This window comes from Manacus vitellinus, unplaced genomic scaffold (genome assembly GCF_001715985.3).
Source record: "Manacus vitellinus isolate BGI_N305 unplaced genomic scaffold, ASM171598v3 scaffold_5_pilon, whole genome shotgun sequence".
In the NCBI taxonomy this organism is placed as follows: domain Eukaryota; kingdom Metazoa; phylum Chordata; class Aves; order Passeriformes; family Pipridae; genus Manacus; species Manacus vitellinus.
In genome coordinates, this window is record NW_021940682.1 from 6,086,045 (window position 1) to 6,112,367 (window position 26,323).

Below are 26,323 nucleotides of genomic sequence, written 5' to 3' on the forward strand. Positions count from 1 at the left end.
AAACTTCCCTCAATGTTGAGTCCTCTTCTTTCTCTACTATGCTTCACAGACTTCATGACCTGTAGCTAGTTTGAAATCGTTGTCTATGCACTTTCTATCCCAACATATGACAGGACTATATGTTATTAGTTCCATAAATCAAGATGATAATCCTACATCAGATTATTAACCGGTTCCTTTCCCAGCCCTCCTCTACCCACCTGCTGCTTGAGCTGTTGCACGAGTCGGTCTTTCTCTCGTTTCAGTGCAGCCACTTCATCTTGGGTCTTCTTCTTAGAGGATGAAAGCTCTAGCAGAGCAATATTGGCATCTTTTTCACTAATGGCAGCAAGAAGGGCTTCTTGTCTGAAAACCAAAACCAAACAAACGACATTATTATCCTCCAAAATGGAGAGGAAGCCTTTACAAAGTGTTGAACTGTGATGCTGTACCAGTGTGCAACTCTGAAAAGCAGCAGTAAATACATTTGTCACAGTTATATGTCCCTTGGTGGAAAAGGAAGTCAAGACCCACCCACCTCCCCCTAAATGACTGTGCTGATACCACATAGTTGCTTATAGGATAAGAAAAACATATTAAAATATGTTCTTATTCTGCACTCAGCTTCTCGGTTTTTAATAACTAACATTAACTATTGCTTTGGCTGAACACTTTCATTCTCTATAACGTTCTAAGCATTTCCAGAACAGATTATGAGAACACACCCACAAATACTGGGCGAATCATGACTTCTGTGTTAAATTACATTAGGTTATACTGTCTATTCATGCAGCTATTTTAGAAAGGTGGCATGTGACAATTTTACTGAAATCTCTCAAACAATACAGTATATTCCCAGAAGGAAATGGTGACATTTTTGTGCTACATAACATATGTTGAAATAGATGCCTTCAAGGATGCTTGAACTATTCTTTGACTTTTCTTGTGAACAACCAATAAATAACATTCTGTAGCAAGATCTTGAGCCCCAAGCACTATAATAACTAGCTCTGGAAAACCAACCTTGTCACACTCTTTCAAAAGAGAAAGAAAACTCTTACAAATAAAATTCAGAAATATTTTATAGATACTGGGAAGAAAGGAGACAGAGATAATTACCCTGACCATAAATCAACAGTTCTTAAATGAACACAGAGGATTGCTCTGTGTTAGGGAAAACGACTATGTACGTCCTTTGACCTTACTTCTCACCTCCATCTAGTGCAGGATGTGCAACAGGACATAAAAGCAAACTTTGCCCTTATTGCCCAGTAGGGTAGGGGTGGCTTGTCCCACCTCTCATCACCTCACAAAGAAGGAACAAAATGAAGTCCTAACCATTTATGGTGGTGGTGGTGTGACAGATGACATCATGCAGCAGTGATGATGAAAGACAAACTGAATATTACAGATTTCCTATCTACCTTTCACCTAAAAATTCAGTTGAAAATACAGGTAAATCAGCAAAAAATTCAAATTCCCAATGAATAAAAAATTTTATATGCTGTAGTTTATAAACAAAAGCATGTTAATATTGATAATCTCAGAGAATGATTTAAAAAAAAAAATCGAATGTGCTAAAACAATTCTGCTAATCATGTTAGTAGCAATTATTGTACTAATAACACTGCCTTCACACCGAAGTCTTTCATTAAAGATGCAAGAAAAGCATTCTAATAGAATGGTATCAGGAAAGAACTACATGTGCCACCCTGCTGAAAGATCTGAGACAACAGTAGCCTCTGAGGAGCAGCTCAGGGCTATAAACCTACAACCCAGCTTGGCAGTAACCAGCCCAGCACATCTGCCCACAGTTCTGTGAAAGGCACGCTGTCTACTCAGCCCTGGAGCAGAAACCACAGGTGCTGAGGCTGTTGACCTCTGAGAGTTGCATGAGTTAGACACCACATTTAATAAGCTCCTGTCATTTTCTATAGTTGATTAAAAATACTACTACTGCTGTCACTCGAAAGGTGTGAAGGTTTGCTATGACAATGGGTGAAAATTCACCCACGAGTGATGATGATTGCTTTCAGATGAGCAACAGCTGGGATGGAAGAAAAACTTTTTCTCACATATGGCAGGTTTAGGTCAGAAGAGAGTGACCAGTGTAAGACCTGGCTTTCTTCTTATCCCAGTCAGTGACTGAGCCCCTAGAAATATTTATGTGAGTGAAACCTTAAGACCTCTATCACTGGACAGCAGGAGAAACTAGAGCATAAGAATAAAATTGCTAAGAGGTGATCTCTCCTCGTCTCCTCAGTCACTTCAACCATAGCCCAAGTTTTGCTGCAGCAATCAATACAAAGAAGTTTATTATCAGGATCCCAAATGAAGCCACTGTATCAAAAAATGAGAAAGAATCATGTATTTCAAGAGGAAAAGGTGTGTTTCAACAGACAAAATTGTTCATCATCTGACAGCAGAATGGACTCACACAATGGACTTTGTTTAGGTGGAATTTCTCTCTGGGTTTACACAGATGTCTCTTGTACATGCTAACAGAGTCAGCTTGCTTTAAATGAATTACCAGCGTATCAAAAATCTCACAGATCCAGTTTAGAGAGTACTTGGATCCTGTCTAGATCATATCTAGAAAAACTAGCTCCTTAAATTATTCCTTGTCTTTCAAAATGTAATACCACAAAGTTAAGCAAATTTCTTCAGATACTCGAGAATAATAGAAAGATATTCTAAATACATTTATCCTATGAAGAAATACAAATATTCTAATCACTTCATGGAGGCAAAGAGTAGAAGAAAGGAAAAGGTGCACATCAGATTCCCAGTTGTAGTGTCAAGATTGTAGGTGTGGGAACGATGGTTAGTGGATGTGTTATTATTGCCATTTTGTTTCTGTTGCTTTTGCTTTGTGGAAAAGTGTACAATTTTGGATGTCTGCCTGAAACATGAAAAATACCAATAGAGTGAAGTGACAGAACATGATCCATGACCTCTGCTTTTTTCTAGCTATCGGTATCCTGGGAAAGACAGGCTGGCTTGGAGCTCTGGTCATTTTCACTTGCTTTAGAGTAATCTGTTTTGATTCTAAAGAAACACTTATTCTTTTAATAGTAAACCCACAATCCTTGCTGATGATTCAGGACCAGAGCCAAGAATATCTCAGTAACACTATCTATATGGCCATTACTCTGGTATGGAAATTGGAGGTGCTCAAATAGCACATAAGGCATATACCTTCTGCAATCAAATCCTTTGCTGCCCATCTCTGCTTCTTAAATGAAAACCTCAAGGCCAGGAAAATGAGATATGGATAACAGTCCATAACTTTTTCTTTTTGGGGAAAAATTTTTGCCAGCACGCCTTAGAAAAGTGAGACAGGGGTGCTGGTCAAGAAGTGGGGTGAAAGGTGAAAGGCTTTCTGATTGTTTTCTATAACTGAAACAAGATGAAGTTTGAACAAAAGAAAGAAAAATGTGGCGTGATAAGGGCATTATAGCTGCATTTTGAATTCTGCAAGCTAACTGTATACTGTTTCATATGGGAGAAGTGCAAGTGTCGCTGTCAGCTCTGTCTGTAATGGCGTGCTATTGTTCTCAACAGAGGTTGGAACTGCCAAAATGATTCTAAAAGATCACAAAAAGCAAACATCACCAAGCAAAAGACAAGGTTTGTGACTGAAGAGCACTACAAAAGTGACTTGTTTCCTTTCTTGAGAGCTGTTATCCCCAGGGAGACCAGAAGAACATGCTGTAAGACAGATGAGGTGGCAAGAAGGAGAAAATGGGCTGCTGTGTGAATGGTGCTAGTAGCATGTGAACAAACCTATCTGTCAGCAGTGCTGCAGTCAGTCACAGAGGCTCAGTCAGTGGTACAGGCTTAACTTCTTCAGCAAACTGCTTGTCTTCGGTTCACAAAACCGGGGGTCCTGAAATGTTCTCATAGGGAGGCAAAACACACACTTGCTGCACAACCCAAGGTGGTTGATCTTTTAAAATGCTGGCTAATGCCAGAGTCACTAAACAGACACAGCTCACTTAAGTTAGTTCAGGCATTTCAGGTGCTGGTAGTAGTGTAGCTGTGGCAACATCAACTCAGCAGGAGAAAACTGCCTATTTCTCTCTCCATTTGGGCAGGTTTTGTAGGCCGCACTGAGCTGTGTGGAAGCTCACAAGAGGTAAGCAGACTTTATAACAGACTGAATATTACCAAAGGAAACCTGAAATGGAAATAGTGTAGAAAAATCTATTGAAAGCAGGTTCAAGATTAACTCCAAACTGGATAAAAAGAGGAGGATTTATTTTTTTCCTTCTATTTAAGCTGAAGCCTTTCAGTGAATGTGGATCATGATCAATACAGACTGGAGCTGTACTAAGACCAGTAGGTTCAATTCTTAAGAGACAGTGGTAGATATAATCTGAAGATGATTATCAACATATTTGTTCTGTTTGCAATCTTAACAAAATAATGCAAAGAAAGATGGGTTTGCCTTTTTAAAATAGATGGCTACAGAATAGCTATATGTCAGTAGAGCTGCCTCTGGAGTACTTTGATCTCATATGTGTGCTTACAGAGGCCCTAGAAAAAAAGACACGCACAGCACAGATGAGATTTCTTGTACGGCTTGGGTGAGGATAAATAAGTGATTTGGTAGTTTGAGTGACCAAGTATTTGAATGAACTCAGAAAATAAGGAATTCCAGCTCATATAGATTCAGTTACCAAGTCCCACTAGCACCAAAAGACCCCAGTGTGCAGTGTGGTGAAAACCATAATACATCTCCTGGGAGTACTGCACACACCAGTCTTGTTTCATTCCTCTTTTTCCTCTTTGGTGAACCACCACATATTTCTGCAAATGGGGACATGAGACTTTCTATCTACTCAGTAACCCTCAGCACTGCAAGACTAATATGCTGGATTCCTGGATAATAAGCTGTAGCAGGGTAAATCCAATAAGTAGTAATAAAAAAGGTTCATCCACAACACTAAAAATGTTTTAACTATCAGGGTAGCCAATTTTATCCTCTGGCTTACAAATACTAATAGAATCAAGATGTTTTCAAATCGGTTTCTACAGCACTTGGTTTCAGGAGACTACGTAACTCCTTCACAGCTCCTTCCTAGTGAAGGAGAGGAATCCATTTGGTAAAACACAACAGAAAGCAATTTTTTACCTTGCAGTACTGTTCTCAGGGTTATAACACTGGAATATTTATCAGCTGTATAATTAGAAAGAATAACAGGGCTGCAAACAGTGCTGAATTAATGATGCCTCAAAACATCAAAGCTATACATATTCATTAAAAGAATATGTTTACATATGCCAGAGAGAACACACGGTCCATGTAGAAATGTTATAAATACATTGTTCTATAACATTTTATTTCAAATTATGAGATTTCTCCCTATGTGGAGTATTTCTGAAAGCGTGTATGAGATAATATAAAAGCAATATTGAGATCAGCAGCAGCTTTGATTTTAATGTCACAGAGGAACTGGGATAATTCCATCAGGCCTAGCTGAATTACAGAGATCAAATCTGTTTTCCTTCTGACTGGCATTAAACTACAACATTTAAGAGTCCAACACAAATTTGAAGAGCTCAGGTAGCTATAATCTCACAGCAATCCAGTCAGTTCCTTCGACAGAGACTGTTGCTCTTCTGTGAGGGATGACTAACCTGCCAGCATTTTCAACCTGGCATTTTAAAATGAACTGTAATTGTGGCTATTGTGCCTTTAGTACACATGGAAATTTTCTCCTTTTTCATAAACTGTTGACTCACAGTAAGGGCATCAGTCACCACAGAATGAAAGAACTGGCACTTGTTTCAGCTGTCTGATTTTTGCCCACTGCATTTAGTCACAGCCTACAGAAAAGGCTGATAAAAACTTTTAATGCTTTTCTATCACAGACATTTGTAAAAGTCACCCTGGTGAATCACCATTACAAGAAGAACTATATTATTTGCAGATTAATTAAAAACCCTCCCATGATGTGACAACAACACAAAGTAGGCAAAGAGTTTCAGATGCAGTACTGCAGCATTATGAGATCCAGACAGACGGGCGACAGCTTAGAACATAAAAGCACTAGGACATGGTATTTAGTAATTTCATGGGTTTGGTAGAATGACAGTGTTTGGGTGGGTCACACTTAATAAACCCTTAAAAAGTAATTATTAATAAAACACACCAAGCCGCTGATCCAATGGGACAGGTCCGCTGGCGCCAGCATCATCCTTTTTGTCATAAACTATGTCTGCCACTGCAGTGGTAGTTCCAAACTCAACCTTTTTTGCTGGTTATAGAACATCTTCAGAAAATTAAGAAACTCTAACTGCTCTGAACTACTCTGGAGAGTAAATTCCAGTTTCTGTCACCCTGAGATCCTAGCATTACCAGCCACCATCCTGTCAGTACCTCGCAGGGAGGAGACAGTCCTCACATTGCTCTGGGTATCACGATTTGGTTCTTAAAAGTAACCTTGAAAAATATTGGCAGTCAGACCAGTGAATGACATTTCATGGTGCTAACAGACCAGTACCTCACTTAATAAGCAAGTTGCCAAATTCTGCACTGGCTGTAATTTCTGCAGTGTTTAAGATGCATCTCAAAGTATCCCAAAGTGAGCAAACTTTTATCCAAAAGAAACAGTAGCAACCCCTTGCTGCAAGAGAGTGGGAAAAAAATGTAACTTGGCAATAGGTACTACCTACCCTTTTAATTACAGCTGGGAATAATCAAATCTCAGGCTGCAAATTAATTTCCCAAACACAGGCTTACACCTTCAGTCAAAAGGGATAATACCACACTCCTTCCATTCCTGTCCTTGAATCTGCATGTTTCCTTTGCCTGGCCTGGATGGCATATCAGCAGTCTTTCTCACTCCTGATCTACACTCTCACAGCTACTAAAAAAGAAACTGAAAATTCAAGCAAAACAAGTGAGATGAAAACAAGTGGGTTTTTGCCATCAGCAAACTGAAGCCTCCTGAATATACACCTTTTTAATGCCATTGCATACATGTGACCACAATGGGAAAACAAGATAAAAATACAAAGTCTTTGGGAATATAGTTGTGTAGTCACAGAAGTGATGCCCCTTTAATTTTCCACTGTATGAATGATGTGATAATAATCAACACTAATTTCAGACACAGGAAGCATTACCACTTGTACTGTCCTTGTTAAAAAAAAAAAACCAAAACCAATAATATATTTTCCTACACACATTAACATCCTAATTGTCTAGGATCACAGAAGCATCGATCCTTACTATAATCAATAAGCAATGCCTTTCAAAGTCCTTTCCCTCAACATGTTTGATAAAATCACAAGCAGTCCTATAAATATTTTATATTACCTCTCACATCAATGTTTTAGCCCTTCTTTGAGTTAAGCTTTCCATTTTAATTTTACCACTTTGGCACCTGAGGTAAAAATTCGCAATTCCTAGCCTAGCTCATGTCTCAGCTCTGAGCACTCAGAATTGCACTACAGTCCTACCGTGTCTGCCAGCATATCCAGGAAAAAAAAATCTAAGGCTTTCGCAGAGGAACTTTCAAACCCACTACTAATTTCCTGAACAATTTTTATTGATGAATTCCTTCAGTGAAAAAGTGGCTGCTGCATATCACAGCTGCCAAACCGATAGTACACGAGCCTTACCTACTTGCCTGTGAAGAGTGAAAGTTCTTGAAGATGGCACATTTTAGAAGGAACTTTCAATCCTGGCACCTGATAAGGGAGATCTGTCCCTATAAAACGTAGCATTTTTTTAAGACAACTTTCCTTGTTTTACCAGCCCTTGGTGCAGAAGCTGGATGAGAGACAGAAGTACTTACAAGGCTCTTGAGTTCCACAGAGCTGGCTTTTCTGAGAAGGCAGTCCTGAAACTGGTGTTCTTTCTTCATCTGCAGTTCAAGAGCAGTGCAAATAGAGCACAAATTTAAGGCATGCTTTTCATCCAGGCAATACAGGCCACCAGAATACATCCACCAGATTTTGAAAAATGGCCTTATAAGAAACGCAGCTCTAATTTCTTTTCCTGGGACATGGTCAAGTACAGGTTGAGCTTTAGGTTAGCATGTGGTTTCACAATCAGCTTAAGCTGACACAAGACAGGCTCTTGCTGAAAGAGATGGTTCTGCCCTCCCATTTTCAGGTTCCTGCCCCGTCCCTGGTGCCGGCACCACTGACTGTGTATCCCTGCAGCCCGGCCAGTCAGTTAAAACCCAGCCCTGAATAAACATGAGGAACCCAAATCTGACCACAGGTTGCTTATCCTGAGAGGAACTGCAGTTCTTCATGATGCCGTGACAGTGTCAAACCCTTAGTTGCCACAGCCAGCAATGCCAAAATGTAAGAATGGAAAGTGAATCACGGAATTCACATTGATTATAACATACCAAACAACCACAATTACTAGAGGGAAAACAATTGTCTTTATGCCTTCGTGAATGAGACCCAGGTGAAGGACAGCAGAAAGAAATTTCAGTTATATCACCAAAATGATGACAGCAATAGTGCAGTCTTATTGTGGTTCCTCATCGTGTAAAAACTCAAGTCACGATTTGTAACATAGTTGTTTTATGAAAACTATCCAATATTTATACTCAAATCAAACTGACAGAGAATCTACCTCCCTCTAAATGACTATTATGACTTTTATTTCAGGTTAGTATAATTTATCTAACTTCTGCATCTGCCTCATTTCGATGCTTGACAGAGTCATTCTGACAGGTGATTATACTTGCCTTTATTTATATTTTATCTATTGCCCATTGGAAACCAAGGACTATTCCTATCCTCAGTATATTGTGATTCCACTTCTTTTCCTGATCAGGGATTGCATCAGTGGCTATAAAATGTTTATTATTTATTTTTATTTCTTTTGGAAGCTCTAATTCTCACTTTATTCCTGTAATATTTGCTTCCCAGAAATGTCTCTTTTTCTTGACCACTTTTTAAGGCTGCTTCTAATTCCCTTTTGGACACAGATACACAGTTTTGTAACTCTTTCTTAAACTTTTCTCCCTTTGTTTTGGATGCAAAGTCCTTATAGTTTTGGACTTTTGATTTAAATAAATTCCCTACTTCCTCTACACTTGAATCTGAGTCCTTCTGTCCAATTGACTTGCCACCTAAGAGTCTCAATTTTTCAGTGTATTACTTTGAAACTGAAAACTTTACTTTTTTAGCATAGTTTTCTTATTTAAATATAAGTTTTCTCAATTTGTGGTCACTACAGCTGAAGTTGGTTTTGGTGATGACTTCTTCTCTAGTATCATCAACACTTATAACAGTCCTGAAGTCTTATACCAACATTACCCTGTGGTGATCTAGTAATTATTGAGTTAACAAGCCCAGCAGTTTCTCGGATTTGTATCCAATAAATAGACATCTCCTACAAAACCACATTTCTCCGTTATTATTTACATCTACCACAACTCTACACCTAAAATCCACAGCAGGATACCATCCATTCTCTTTGTATAACCCCTTTTATTATCCTTACGTTATTTTCACTCAAAGCAATGCTATAATTTATGCTATCACTTTTTTATTTCCTCAGAATCTCTAGTATCATTAACATACACCAGCTGTACTTTCATTTTTAGCCTTCCTGAACCACTTGTACCCACATTCCAGCTGTGAATATTATTCTATTTCCCCTTAACTGCTGTTATCCCTGTGACATCTGGTTTCATGTTACACACCAAATGCGTAGAGCTACTTCATTTTGTTGTTCTTTTACAAACATCTCAATTTTCCTCTGCATTTCAACAATTTTTCTTGCTGGAGTTATGGATTGCTTTAATCATTTATTGTCTATCTAATTACCAGCCTGGATGTGTGTCTCACCTAAGAGAGAGTTCCTACTCCCTCTTCTCTGAGGGTTCTTTAGTACGATTGTCCAAGCCTCTCTTCTAGAACCACACTGATTTCTAAAGAGATATATTTCTTATAAAGTCAGACACAGTATATGGGACTGTTTACATTAATTCTGCAAAGATGGTGGTAGTAAAACAGCAGCACTAATGCTGATCTCTATTCTATCCTAACCCTGATGCTTACTACCTGTATTTCAGTCTTCTCTGGTTGCTGCTGCTGTCCAGGAGATGGATTAAAAGGAGAGCATAAGAAATGCCAAGTGTCTGGATAATGACAGGAATAGCAGCATCAGGGGGAAAAGAGGCTGGATGCAGCTTCCTTAAACACTGAGGCATTGCTTTGCCTCCTGATCCTGGTAGCTCCAATGACTGCTACTTAAGTAGTGCCAAAAAAGTGTTTCTTAGCAAGCAGGAGTTGTTGAAAGGGTTGAGGACAGGAATGGAGCAGGTGTCAGGGGCTATGGATAAAATTTGGATATATTTAGTTCTGTAATTGCGGCAGAAGGGGCCTGAGACGTTTCCTTTAATTTCCTTTTTCAAATCCGGGTCTGAAAGCAGGTGTAGCTACTTGCAGTCTCTGAGTACAGAAGATTTGTTTGAATGGGCACTACAGTATTTTCTGATAAGCTCTGAAGATAATTTTCCAGATGTTTGAAGCAACTGGCATTCTACAGTAAGCAAGGAGCATCCTACCGCCTTCTTTTCTGTTTTTATCTCTATCCAGCCCCTATTCTTCTTGAGATGAAACTGGAGCTGCGTGCTGCAAAATGTTCAGTTGCTCCAGAGCAAGCACTGTTAAGTCTGATCTAAACCATGCAAACAGACCCTTGACAACCCTTTATTATCAGATCCCTGCTACACATAATGGTATGCAAAGCCTTTTTCTTGTAGAGATTCAAAGAGTTTTATTAAAATAAAGAGAAACTCAACAATCTCAAAGTAAGCTGTCATTGTCTGTTTTGTAATGAGACCCAGGGTGTGTGAACCTTAAGAAACACATAGAAAGTGAGAGAGGAAGTCATTCATATGTGAGGGAATTGGAAAAACCTCATTTTAGCACATTCTAGCTACCAACACCTCTTCAACTGAGCAAATTTGAAGCTGTGTTTATCCTGCAGTTTAAACAAAAATCCCAAGTAAACTGCTTTATTGAAGAAACATGATCACACGTAAATTTACAGATATAACTCTAATCTCAGAAAAAGTAAAACCTCTCCAATTTCAAGGATATGAAACAGAAGAAACAGACTTAAACCAGTTTGTATCATACAAAAAAACAGCTCTCATGAAAACCTGCCTATACTATAGATCAGTGGAAGTTCCCCTACCTTCTTCTAAGTAACCTCTTGCTTATTTTGGTATAGTTGCCCTTTAATTGCTAAGAAGTATCATTTGGCATCTACTTTGTTATTGAGACTTGTGTGTAAAAAAAGTTTCTTGCTAAATTTCAAGATGTTTAAATTTAATCTACTTGATGGAAAAATTGTGCATATTTTCCCTGGCTGACTTCAGGATGAGAAGGTCAAGGCAAAAATTTAAGTGTGTTGCAAGGAAGAGGACTGCTAAACAGGTTACAGCTAACAGTACTATTTACAAACTAATTAAAAGAAAAATTAAAGGTTCTTTCTGTCAGTTCCCTATAATGTCTAAACTATTTAAAACAATTAGATTAAACCAGACAAATTCATGGGAAGAATATACAGTGGAGACTTACACTTAATTGTATGGACAATCAGGGAAGAGGGGCAGAAAATAACTGTGAGGCAGCGTGAACATGAGTGACGTGGACAACTTTTAATCCTATAACTATCCGAAAGAAATAGGTATTTTGCACAACGTCAGGAAAACATAAGGATGCTTCATGCAGAATAAATGTTTTAAAGACTGAGATGGAAAGACCACCACCAAAGAAAAGTGTTAGATTTTTAAAACTAACAACTGCTAAATGCAAAACATGTAAACGAACACTGTCAATTGAAATAGAAACATGGCTTAGTGGAGTTGAGAGTCAGGATCTACTCTTCATGCCTGTCATTTGTGGTTCAAACAAAAGCACATCATTTAACTGCCTCTGTAAATGCAAATGCTACTATTTACTTAAGGGTACATCTGGCAAGTCTGTCACTGTAAAAGAGTGACATCCTGAGCTGAAAAACAGTAGGGTATCCTTTTTTTTGTTGTTTATTTTTAGCTTAAAGGAAAAAAAGGGATTACCAAAAACTTGCACAGTTCAAGATGCCTTATTTTTGTAAGGAGCACCACGAGTACACTGAGATTCTTCACTTCTACACTCAAGAAACTATGAGGCCACAAAACTACAAAGGAAACACCTGAGGAGCGAGAGGATTCCCCTACCACCAAATGCCCAGCAGACGCACAGCAGAGAGCTCTCGGGCAGGACAAGTGGAGCTGCCAGCCCTGAGCAAACCTGCGTTTATGGATTTACGGCAGCCTCCCAGTTAAAGGCCCATCTGGGCTGGAAAGGGGGAGGCTGGGAAGACCATGCGCCAGTTACATTTTTGCCATTCCTGCTGCGGTATGGCGTGAATAAATCACAGGGCTGAGGTCAGAACAGCCAGCCCATAAAGTGATTCATGGGCCCAGCAGCACATTCCCCCAGGACTATGTACTTTATTACAGTAAACCTCAGAACAAGATACAATTTCCTGTCTCAAGGAGCAGCCTTTAAATCAGGACACCTGGACAGCCCTGCAACCGCTTACAGAAACAATAGGCCTCGGCCCCACCGCCGCCTCTCCTCGAGGGCCCGCGCTGCCCGGGCCCTGCTGCCTTTAACGCCAAATACCACCCTCAGAAACCCTCCTTCTGCAACACATTACTGCGCTGACAACACCGCGCAGGCAACACACTCATATAATCCTATTCTTCAGCCATAGCTCCCCACCCAAGAAATAAATATTCTCCATCTGTTGTTTTTCGTTCCGTTTTAGCTTTTACGTCTCTCCTGCGCTGTAAAAGTTTGACTCGAAATGTTAAGGCAAGGCGGGAGTTGAAAGGGAACTCAATTGGTTTCTCTGTCTGCAAGCAGATCCTTCACCAAAAGCAGGTTTTTTTGCCTTTTTTTTTTTTTTCCCCAAGCTGAAGAGACTGACATGCAATTTAGGCTGTAATATGGATGTTCTCACTGTGATCAAGGACTGTGATCTGAGTTTTGGGTTTGGCATCTGGAAAGAAACTGAGGTGGTGACAGAGATGACGGCATTGTTAAGACTCCTGAGAACTCTCACTCAGCTAAAAGTAATGTTGCTCTTACACCATAGGTTATGTTTTCAGGAGAAAGAACAAAAGAGAACTCATTTTAAGCCATGAAACAAAGCAGTGGGTCTTTTCTGCTCTAAATACTCTGGGAATCTTATCTCTCTAAACACTTACATCACACAGACCTTCCAGGCTGTAGAGGAACACAACCTGCCATGACTGCCTGCTATTCTAGTTGTCCCTCAGGTAAAGGTGAGGCATGTGCTGACTGCACTTCTGCTGTTCTCCTTGGAAGCAACAGGACATTCTTCAAACGGAGGTTTCCCATGTTCACACAAAACAGGACAAAAGAAAAACTTGCTTTGCCTCCTTCAGATCCATAATGGATCACCAAAACAAAAGTTTCACTTGGGTGTGTATTTTTTTCAGTATGCATCAGTCAACAACAGCAAGCATGAATAAGAAAAGGGAAGGAAGCTTCATTTTGAGCATTTATTGGCAGAAGGGAAGACTTTCCTACAACTTTGCTGACAATAAGTCATTCTGTACAATCATTATGCAAACAGTGGAAGCAATCCTGATTATTTTCACTCTTCAAAGTTCTTTCAAATCTCAAAACTATAGCAATAAACTACAGCCATAATAAGGTAGCATGTCCTTTGGAAGCTGCTTCGTGGAAAACACAGACACACCTGAAAGAAGTTCAGAGGACAAGAACATATGAGAAAGAGATGAAGGAGAGCAAGTTTGAGGAAAATTTACGGGAGAATTCATCAAACACTTGAAGTTAAGAATGCTATTGAACTGTCCAAAGTAAAAAAAAATATCTAGATAAGGAAAGAGGAAAAGAAAAGGATTGGTAAAACAGATGTAAGTAGCAGTTAACCCACCAGATTTATCCAGGATGAACCCTCCTGAAGCTATTTGTTTCATGATTACTTTTCCTACGAGTAACAACAGTTGTGTGGAAAGTAACTTCTTCCACCTGCTAATTTTTTTTTTGTTTTATGCTACTTAGAGGATCTCCACTTTTGTGGATTGTTTCAGAGCCTACAGCAGGCAGAGTCAAGGTTTATTGATTTTATCCAGTCTGATTTTCTGTACAGAACAAATACTTACATTGTATCCAGTTGTTTCCATTGAAGCCAATAATTTATTCAGGGGGGCTCAGGAAAGGACATCTACTTGTGACTGAAAGCCATGAGGAACTGGCTGCTATCCTTGTGAGCCTGTCCCTGTGGTTAATAATTTTCCCTGCCACAGTCATACGTCTTTCTAATTCTAACTTTTCTGTCCTCAGTTTCTGGATAATGATCCTTGTTATGACTGTCTCTACTGGAATAAAGTGTTTTAATATTACTATTATTTCATTTTCTAGATATTAGAACTATACAGTCTTGTGACAACTGTATCAATTATCCTATAAAACAGAAGTAAAACCCTCATTCTATTCGTGCACATTAATCCTATTTTTACGTAGCCAAAGTCCTTCTGTGGCCAACATCACACCACTTTTTTCCATAACATTGCTAAATCTTTTCCAAGTCACTCCTTTCAAAATAGTGTACAATAGATTCCATATTGTTCTGATTTATATGCTTAACGTTCAGACGCACTTAGTGTAAATGAGTTCGTATTAGGAAGCAATTTAAATTGCCCTACACGTCTGCTCTCACCATTAGGCAACACCGTGCCATTTTCTGTATCACCTGCAGGTTCCATTCACTGTCATTTTATACTTCTTCCAGCTCGTTGACAAAACGATTGTTAGCATCAAGCCAAGCACCAAAATCTACTAAGCACAAAAACAATTATCACTGTTCAGTTTTAACTGTGACTGGAAAACGCTCACACATAATGCTCACTCTAAGCACACTGTCTATACAGTGTTAATACGTAACATTGAGGGACTTTTGACAAAGGCACGTATTGATAGGACAAGGGGGGAATGGCTTTAAACTGAAAGAGGATAGAATTAGATTAGAGATTAGGAAGAAATTCTTGACTGTGAGGGTGGTGAGGCACTGGAACAGGTTGCCCAGTTGTGGATGCCCCATCCCTGGAAGTGTTCAAGGCCAGGTCGGATGGGGCTCTGAGCAACCTGGTCTAGTGGAAGGTGTTCCTGTCCATGGCAGAGGGGTTGGAACCAGATGATTGTTCAGGGATCCAACCCAAACCATTCTATGATAATGTTGGGAATTTGTCGTTTACAGAAGACTAATTATTCTTAATGCAAGAAATTACTTATACTGAACAAGGTTTTTTTGTTTTAACCAAACTTTAGAGACAATCAAGGAATCATATAAACATGTTTTTGACATTACACATCTTACACATACACATTTGACTGGTATTAATTAAAAGCCTATTCTTTATGTTATCAGAGAAATTTATCAGCTTATTCATCACTCTGCTCATGAACTGTAACAGTTAATCAATTCATAGCACGTTAGCCATCCTGCCTGTTATTCTGCAACACTTCCAGAACTTTAGCATTTCCATAACTTCTAGAATTTCACCAGAATTCCAGTATTTATTAAACTTTCACAGAGCCAAAATTCCCTTCAGTCAATTTCTCTTAGTGTTCTTAGATATCAGAAACCTTGGTGTGCCACCCCCAACACATGTATAACTTCTCCAGCAGTTTCTTATATTGTAAAGAGAGATGTGGAATGTCACAGTGACTTGCTAAGAATAAAGGCAAAACCATTTCTGCTCAAGTCCTGTGTGATCAAAATTAATAATCAAGGATGTCACAAACCAGTAAAACTATTTTAGGCATGCTGAAAATACCTCAAGTGGCTCAATGAACTGAAGAAAAAAGAAAGGAATAGGTCTTGCTTGACTTTGTTTTTCTAGTAGTTCTAATTATGGTGGCTATTTTTCTATCAATAGAAAACAGCAATTTTTTTATAATTGAACAAGTTTTTAATAATTTGAATGCTAGCATTAAGAAAAAAACAGAGGTCATTTCACCACCTTAGCAAATACAAATGGTATCCTCTCTGAAGCCAAAGACAAAATTCCCATTGACTTCATACAGTAAGAGCTGTATTAAGATTCCCACGTCCTTCTAAATGGCTTTAAATATTTAACGAATATTCCCAAAAAACTTTCAACATTTCATCTGTCTACCTAAAAGGACACAAAAATCATCCTTATTAAAAAAACTCCAAACATTTTAAGGTTGCAAAGTGAAATTTCCAGAGGTTGAGAAATGTAGTTATAACCCTATCTGCTTGTGGGGATGCTTTATGCTCTCTTGGTCTTCTATTAAATGAACATATATAGGTTTGGTCAAAGAACCCCTATTCCATTTCATCTTCAAGACCTTCAAGACCTCAAGACATTCAGGGACTATGGCAGGACAGCACATTAAGTTGCTTAGCAAAATTATCTTCAGATAAAACAGAAATTAGCATTGGCAGTTCCCTAAGAATTTTTGGCTAATTATTTGTAGCAAAGTGCTTAACTGTGACATAGAGTGGCTTCAAGGGTGGAGTGAAAAAGCAAGTTTTGATTTTTAGGTTTCAACTAGCATCCTATTTCAAAAAAATCTGACAAGTAACGTTCCATTAACATGATTTCAATGCCAAACAAAGTAAAGAAGCAAAAGGAAATATAAGCCTTTCTTTTTCCCTCTCACACATCTTGCTTTTTTTACTTACTAGTATGATAGGGACAAAAGAAAGATACAGGTAACTAAGTAGAATACTGTAGAAATGAGAAACATCTCTGTCCTCTCCACTTGAAGGTGCTATTCTATATAATCTTCTATTTAAAGCTAACTATATCACACCTGTGCCCATCAAGACATCCATTTGTGGTATCTAGACCCGAGAGCTCGTTTGTGCAACATGCCAGGGATGCCATGAAAAGCCCAGTAACGTGCCAAACTCCAGCTTTGCCAGGTGATGCTTTTAGGTTACAGCAAATACCAAGGGAACCTTTTTTTGCTCCCCTCCAGACAAGTACATCCTGTGAAAGCGTTACCTGAGGCGTAGCGTGGTAACCAAAGTCTACCACAAGCCATGGTGAGGGGATTAACACCTCTAACTTTCATGTGGCTCCAGAGCTGTCACTGTGCCCCTCAGAGAGATCAGCGCCTGTTTGTCTGGCTGCAAAGGGAACAGTGTGTTCAGACGGGGATGAAAGCCCCTCTTCCCCGTCAGCACGGTGACAGAGGCCAGGGCATGTTCATAGAAGAGGTCACTCTGAGGGGAGGAAAGCAATAACAACCTGACTGGAACAGACACCTTCTTCACAGCAAAGTCAGTCATTTACATTTTCGGTCTTGTACACCTCGCTGCAAAAGATTTTGAAGCAGTTCGTTTAAAAATAGAGCAGGAGAGTTGGCTCTCCAAGCACCAATAAAGTAGACACACTAAATATAACCTACTCCAGCCTACAGAAAATACTTCTGAGAGTAATGGCCCAAAAGCCTCTCTGGGAAAAAATAATGTTTTAGACCCAGAAGGCTCTCACACCATAACAGCTTTACAACATTTAAGTTAATGGCAGTTTTTCATTAATACAGCTAGTCAATATTATTTTGTTTAAATTAGCATTTTACTATTTTTGATGTCTTGAATTAGCTACCTAGTTGTAGACTTCTCCTTTTTCTCTAGTACAGACTGCTGAAAAGAGTGAAAGAATGCTACCTACAGGAGAACTTTTAGTTTCTATTAAACCCTTTCAGAGCAATGAGTGATGTAGGCATAAACCAAAGCAATGGAAGAAAAAAAAATGGCAGCTGAGAAGATATCCCAGACTCTCCAAGACAGACCCAAATGGGGCAGACTCAGAGGACTGACTGTGTGACCTCAGACAGTGCACTGCTTACTTAAAAAAACATGATTTATGAATGATGAGCAATTTAACCATGAGAAACAGTGTCAGACAATTTGCCTCCCCAAAGGACACAGACAAAAGCTGTTTATATTAACATACTCTTCTTAATTTTTCATGTTCTTGAATCACTCTGAGCTCTCATCCATTCTGCAGAGTTCTCCAATTACGAAAAAACAAATTCAAATCCAACAATGGAAAATGAGTTTGTATGACACACCCCCCTCCATATATGGGACTTCAAACAAGCACATCTGACTAAGACAGTAACCCCCCCTAAATCTAAACAGCATTTTCTTATAAAGTGTGAGAACTTTTTCAGATTCAGAATAAGTAATAGAGGAATGTTGATGCTATTCATTATTTTTGGGAGGGGAGGGTGAGGGTAGAAAAGAAGGGGGGTTTTCAGTTCAATTTGGTTACAAAGCTTGTTTGCACAGGGCTGTGCTGGCCTCATGGTGACTATTCATAAGAGATCCCCAGAAGAGCTGTAAAGTCAGCCTATAGCCCAGGTGCTATAATTGCTGTCTGTCAAAACAGAGCTGTTTTCTCAGCAAACATTTCAGAATGCCCAATGCTAAGTTGATTAGTTAGTGGGTTTCTGGGGAGGAGTATAAGGATGATGGCTGAGAGACAGAGCAAAATTGATGACTCGGAGACAAAACTTGGATTTCATTAAAATGCTCTTGAGAGCATTTAATTTCTCAAAGAGAATTCCTGTCCTTGAAAGGGAAGTAGGCACTAGGAAGGAGTTATTACCATTCATGCAAGGAACATGAATTAGTTCAAGAACCAAACACAGAGGTGTTATCAGTACAGAATGTGGCTCAGCTGTGCCTTGAGTGTGGTTGTCAACGCAGTGACACCATTCCCATGCCACAGAAATGTCTCTCTTTCAGTACACCCTGCACCCAGTGCTATCTCAGCGAGCTTCTGAGGCTTCTCCCATGCACAAGAGCTTTGAGAAGCTCCATCTTCACACATCATGCTGATTCTAAATCCAGACTGCTCTGTGTTGGTAATGTGGACAGACAGATCCGGTTCCCTCAGGTGTCGGCAGCAGCTCTGACCACACAGAGCCTATTGAAACCACATCATGAGATCATCCACTGGATCTGTACACAGGCTGAGCCTGTGCAGGTTCCAGACACCTGAGCATGTGAACTCTATAAAAACAGTTCTCACATGAAGCCGTACACAGAAGTGTCGGGGCTGGGAGAGGGGGATAGCATGTGGAGTTGGCACGAGGGAAAAAGGAAGGAAATTAGGGGTATGTAGCAGAGAGAGGCTTCAGCCATCTTTTGCAATTAAAGAAACTCTTTGCAGACCTTTAAAGTGGCAGAAGGCATTAGTTGTATGTTTAGGCTGTGACTTACAACTTCCTACCTCTACAGCATGGTTAAGAAGTCAATGCAGATATAAGTCATCAAGGACCACAGCAGCCCCTTACAGACCCCTTTAGGAAGGACTTGGTGAAGCAAATCCATAATGGCTCTTCCTGTACATTATCTGCACTTCTGTATTTTCCATTAGCATTCATTGCTCCTGAACATCCACAGTATTAAAGCAACTTCATTTGTACTGCTCAGGTTACATCAATGTCAACGCTTACTTGAAGTCCCAGGGTTTTAGGGGTTTGGAATTTTGCCATCAAACTTCTCTTCAGGCTGAAACATGGAGAAGTGGGGCTCTGTTGCTCCTCATTTCCCAGGCACCTTCATATAAGCATTTTTACAAAAAACCCTCTGCAAGCATTTAAGATATTTTTGTTTTTCTCAAACCAGAAATGCCTTCAATTATTACTATTATTATTATATTTGACAAAGGTTAATTGTGAAGTCTTAAAATGTACATTAAATGTCTTAACTAAAACCAAACACTTTGTTAAATCCAGTGCAGCACATGTCCCTACTAGAGTGCACCTACTAATTTTAGCAGTAACTGATACATCTAAAGACTACAGAGGGCATGACAAGGGTTAATTACAGAGATTAGCTAGCTCAAATAGTACAAACAAATAGTACAAACAATAAGTAATAACATTTCACGACCATTTAGGAAAAAGTATTAAATTGGTAACAAAGCTTAAGCATTGAAGTGATTTTAATAAAAATTCTAAGAATGCACTGGGATGATGTAACAAGTTCTGAGACTTAATACTGATTAACTAATTTAATGATTTTTTACAACACCCTGAAAAATACAAAGCTAATATTGTTACAGTATTTTTTTCAAGCTAATGGTCATTATACAGCACTCTGGGAATGCACCTGTGGAGCAGACATCATGTCAAAGGCCTTCAGCAAGCTCTCTGGCCCACTTGAAAAGGCACTTATTTATGCTATAACTCTCAGCATTGCCTCAAACCAGGCACTTGCTCCTTAAGTAGAATTCACCACCCAGAATGACATGCACAGGTTCCCTTTGCAGCTAACGAGGAAAGCCATGCACCTCATAATGGAATCAGTGTTGGGCAACAAAATGAAGGAACACATGAATCAGCAGGAGAGCAGGAGAGAATTTGTTCTGTTCCCACTTTCAGGAATTAAAACTATTGCTGTGAAACGATCTACCTGTAGAAGTGGGAACCACAGCCCACAAATGCTCCTGAGGATACACATCTAAAGCAGGCAATTGCACACAACTGACTGCATCAGCTTGTACAGTGTGAGAACTCAAAGACGACAGAGGGAGGACAGGGTAATGATCACTGTATTGACAGCAATTGATCTTCTATAACAATGCCCAGGAACGGTGACATTTTCAGTCTCAGAGCCTTCAAACCCACACTGTAGGACAGCTACTGGAGTAACCAGGCTATATGATGTATTCTAGGTTGACTTTTCATTACCTATGCAGAAGGAAATATAAAACTGAGGATCTCTACTGGCAATACTCAACAAAGTTCCTCATGTCATGTTAACCTATTTAAAGTATTTTGTTTTTTTTCTCTTAATGCTGCCTTTATGATCTTTATGTCATTAAACAAGCTCATATCAGGTCAACAAAATGCTTTCCACTTTAAGAAAGTATAGAAGACAGTTTTGCATTTAAAAAAAGCTAAAAGCACAAGTGAACTTCTGCAAAATCTCCTTTGCACATCCAACCAAAGGTGAGGTTTGAAAGTTAGTCCTCTGCACTGTGAAAACAAATACATCAGATACAAGGAATTGCCACTGGAAATATCCTGTTCCTCAGGATTATTTTCTAGATTAAACATTGTTTTACTGATTGATTCTTAAGGATTAAGCCTTCAACTTCCTCATTTGCCTCAAACCACGGTGACCACAACTGGATAATGGAAGCTGTTCTGTCCAGTTCCAGAGGGATCATGAATGGCCTCTGAAATACCACACAGGTGAGCCTGGACTGTTGTGATGAGCAAAACCAGGCACTGACAAAATTTGGAGCTAATGGCACTGTAAAGATGGAAGACCTGAAGGGCAGTCAACTTATCAGTCAGTGTAGGGGACTTTGTAAATGACAAAGGGCATTTTTGCAATAGGACAGGAGACTCTGTACTGCAAATGCAACTCAATAGAAGAAATCGATCCAGTTATAAATACAGAATCAGACAGTTTTGAAAACATTTTGAAGAGCAATAGTCTAACATGTTGATTTCTGTGCTAGAATTTGTTTTTCTTCCAGCTAACCTGCATGCAAACATTTTTTTTTTTGAATCAAGGGGCAACAACACTATTAAAACTTATCATTCTGCCTCCTTCTATATGAAGTTCCAACCTTAACTGAAGTTACCAGGGCAACATCGTTTCCATCATCGATAATAACACCAATATGTGTGAAATTGAAAGTCTACAACTGATTCCTGAACTGGCATAGGAGCTGAGGGCTACGGGTTTAATGTTCCAAAATCAAATACATTTATATAATGCAGACACAATCAGATCAAGACCTTATATTACATGCCAAGAAACTACAGTATTCAGGATTTTTGTGTATCTCAAAACAAATAACAAGATACTTCAAGTGGCTCTCTAGGGATATCCTGGTTACTGCATAACAAGGTAGACCACATGAATGATTGAATTTATATCTTATCATCAAAGTGGCTGCGACCCATAATGATTTTTCTGTCTATTCCTTTCTTACTATTCTTTAGTAAGTTCACCAAGTTCACTCCCTTGCCATCACATACAACCAAATAATCACTTTCAAGTGCAGTACAAATTCCTATTCAACCCACTCTGGCTATCAGAAGACTTCCAGAAATTAGTCTGCTGTCTAAGACAACAGAATTCTAACTAGAACCAGACTGGCATCCATAGCTTGAATGGAAAAAGATTTTCTGAGGCTTGATGCACAAGATAGGGAGTTTTACCAATTTAGAACTACTCTCCTTGAGTTTCAGTTTGTGATTAGGAAGGATATTTCTAGTTAGAGTCATATTATACTCCAAGTTGTGGTAACATCATGCATAAGATGGGGAACAGCAGGTAAGAGAACTTTTCTTATGAACTTCTTGAATAATCTAGTTTCATATGCTACCAGAGAGGTAATACTTCCCAAACACTCTAGAACTCTTAACTGGCATGCAAATGGAAATTCTTCCATATGTTCAACAACTTTCAGTGAAAATTACACCGCTCAAAATACTGTATATAAGCATCTGAAATACTGCCTGCAGCACCACTTATTTTAAGGATTAAAATTGAATAAATCCAAGGTTGGGCTCGAGTCAATTCTGTAGCCCCTCTGGTATCACGGATATAAATTCTCATGTTATTACACTTCAGCAGATGAAAGAACCTCTGTGATAAACTTTATCACCCTAAAGATGCTGCTTTTAGACATAACTCACATTGTCTTTTGCATACACATAAACAGTAGCAAACAGGATACAGTGGGGAAAGTTCACCCTGCAAAAGCTGAGATGCCTCAATGCTGTAGCCACAAGACAATAAAAGAGATTGGTTGAGATTTTTACAAGCTCTGACAGCCAATTCCACTACTGCTGGCTGGCTCATAGGATTTAAATATCTGCATCTCAAGTTTTATAACTTGCCTCCCTAAGGAATTACTAAGCTTCTTTCCAGAGACTGTTTAGAAGGGAAACCATTCACTTTGGAAAAGACAGGACTAATGCCCTTACTGTGGGGGCTCTGGTTTTGGCTTAGTCCCCTCTGTTCCCCATCAGACACAACAACAGTGAACCTGATTGCTGTGAGTCAACAATTCTAATCCATAAAGTTCAAACATCAGGATTCCAAGGACCAGGCTTCACTCACAAGCATTACCATGTGAGGTTCTTATTTCCTGAAATTAATGGAAAAATCTGAGGTAAAGCACGATAAAGTTACAATAAGGAGGAATGAAAACAGTGATTGCAATTGTAGCAAAAGGCAATCAAACAGATATTTCCATTATAGGGAAACCTGAAGCAAACATAATTTTTAACTTGCAAAGAATCCCTGTGTGATCAAACTTCTTAAAAGCTGTTTGTAGGCACTTATGAAACAACTCCAAATCTGCTTCCTCCAATCAAATCTTGCTGTTTTCACTAGCAATCAGGGTAATTGAAGCAATCTCAACTCCAACTAACCACTTAGATCTGATCCACTTTGACACTTGATAATATACAGAAGCATTGTAGAAAGAGGCATTAAGAGAAAAAAGATTAAAGCCATATGACAAAAATATTTGTAGATTTTTAGTGTTATCCCACACTCACCTATGGGAGAAAGAGAATTCCGCCACTTGTCTTTTCAGAAAATCACTCCAGGATTTTCTCAGCACCTTCCTTGAACCATGTCACTGACTCCAAATTCATTTGGGTTCAATGTTGTCTCCTTAATTTCAGTACAAGGATGTAACTTCAGCTGCCCCATGAATTTGGTCTCTTTGTATTTGTTAACTTCATATCATGTAACACGACATTTTCTTTCACAGTCTAAAACTATTCTGCTGACTAATATTCAGTTCCTGTTCCTTAAACAGGTTGATTTTCCCTCATTACCTGCATCTCTGGTTCTCTTCTCATCTGCTATATTCCTCTTTAGATATTTCTGGCATTCTTTATAAATGGTTCACCTCCTATTCTGCTAGCACTGAGAATTACAGTATTAAGGACATTATAGAGCACATCCCTGTCTAATCTCATTCTAATATCCACTTATGGACCTATTGTCCATGAATCTGCTTAAGCCACATTTGATCCTGCTGACTCCATTTCTACAGCACAGACTTCTCTGTGGCCACAACGCCTCAGTACCTGCTGCATGAAGAAGTGCTTTTACGTGTTTTAAACATGTTTTATATATACTACACTTAGCAGAAGAGTACAGCCTCCTCATGTAGTCCTGACCTCCTGTACCAGCAGCCTTGTCCACATCTGTGCAAGAGTTAAAACCCAATATGATGAATAAATTCCTTCTTCCCATGAAGAAAACATTCTTTTTCACTCAGTAAGTGGTGCAGTAGTGCTTTAGTAAGCATTGTTATGCTGTCATAACATCCCCCATGAAGAAAATTTAAAAAAAAAACCCATTTGATGCTCTATTGAGTGTCCATGATGAGGTGTTGTCAGTGGAGGAATTGCAGGCGCCTCTGGGAGAAGAGACCAGGGCTGCCCTGTGCTGGACACAGCCAGTTCTTGGTGGCTCCAATGGATCCACTGCAAGACACAGCTCAGCCCCTCAGCCAAGCTGTTGTCATCCCTGGGAAAACATATTTTAGAAAGGGTAAAACCTGGAAAGGTGCTGTTTTATTGTTTGACTTAGTTTCTCACTACCCAAACCTTTTCCAATTGGCAATACAATAATTTTCCCCAAGGTGAGTTTGTTTTGCCCGTGACAATAAGCAGTAAGCAATCCCCCTGTCTTTATCATGATGCATAAGCCTTCTCATCCTATTTTCTTCTCCTGTTGTATCAAGGAGGGTGAATGAATGAGCAGCTGGGTGGGAGTTTGGCCCTTAGCCAAAGATAGCCCACCATAGACATGTTTTTATGCTCCAAGACTAGCTTAGAAATATAGTTTTAATATGAGAAGGTAAAGTCTCAGTGGAAGTAAGCTTGCACAGTCACATCCCAGAGGTGGCATTTAAAGCTGTTGGTTCTAGCTATGAACTGGGGCTCAGAAGCGGACTTCCTTAACTTTTCAGGTTGGAGGAGAAAAGGATCAGCTTTTATAAAAAGAGACTGACCACAGTCATGAGCATCATGGAAGGTGAAGAAGGGAAAGAACTGTCACCATGCACCCTGGCAGAGAAGGAGAACTGCACTTGGATCAATCAAGATGCAGCTGATCCCGCAAGGAAGATCAGAGGCACCTGCTCTCCAAAATGAAACTTCCAAGAAGCAAGGAGCCAAAGCAGGGAAGTGCAATCAGACAGTTTACTTTTTACCCCCTCTATGTATTCAGCAAGGAAATGTTATTCTCTAAATGCTGCCTCACCCAGCACCTCTGCCATGAAACATACTGAAGACAATGGTGTTAAAAAATTAGCTTCATTTCTAATATGACACAAGGACACAACAATCAACTTTTCAGTTTTAACAAGTACTCCTTTTTTTTTTTTGCCAAAAATATTTCCATGCTTTTTTCCTGCTAAGCCAAAAGCAACAATGATTTTGGCTCTGGGCCATCACTATAATCAGCGACACCAAGAAACTTAATCACAATGGCAGCAATATCAATAAAGCCCTGGAAGAAGCCAAATAAGTTTCTGTACAGCCTCGTTTGAAAGGAAACGTTCCCTAGGCTAAAGTGCTTCCCTTCAGCTCTACACGATGCCATGAATTATGCTCTCACACTATTCAAGTACTTCCTGTGGACAAGCAGCCACCTTGGTTTCTGAGGATGATCTTCCAGGAGAGAAACATTCATGAAACTGCAGTAGATTCATGAAACCAGAGCAGATTAGAATAGTTACTGTTCAGGATTAGCAACTCTGACACACCCTGACTTGTGAGTATAGTCAACAAAAAAAGACAAGGGTGGGGAAAAAAAAAAGAACTGAATGAAAAATGATTTCTGGGTAGATAATCACTTGTTATTTTCTAACACATAATCAAGTTTAAAACCAGTGCATTCAGGTTTCCTTGAGAGAAAAAATATGGGAAGCTAAATCTGGGCTGTGAAAGTTCGGGAGTACTCATTAATATAACTTGCTACCTAGAATGCTAAGAGATACTTTTAATCAAGATCTGTTTTTCTACCTAAATTTTTTGTTATAATATACAGCTCTCCTAATTCTCCCAAAAATTAGAAGACCTTACCTGAAGGTTATAAACCCACAAAATACCAAAAACAGAAAGAGACATTAGATAGAAGATAAAACTGATTGTCTTTATGCCCATAGAAGAAATCTGGAGATCACTGTTGATTTTTTTATGTAGTCGTTCCAGTTTCCAGAGTCTGCTTCTCCAAAGACAACATGAGAAGAGGGAGAAGACAAGACTC

The 26,323-nt window shown here is 39.2% G+C and overlaps 1 protein-coding gene across 11 annotated transcripts in view; it reads right to left on the reverse strand.

Moving 5' to 3' along the window:
- The window catches only part of ERC1 (ELKS/RAB6-interacting/CAST family member 1), a 273,196-nt gene that overhangs the window by 51,291 nt on the left and 195,582 nt on the right, over window positions 1-26,323 (reverse strand). For all 11 annotated transcript variants that reach the window (XM_018080448.2, XM_018080447.2, XM_018080446.2 and 8 more), the window contains one exon: window positions 201-345. In XM_018080448.2, the coding sequence (XP_017935937.1) occupies window positions 201-345 (145 nt within the window). The remainder of the gene's footprint in view (window positions 1-200; window positions 346-26,323) is intronic.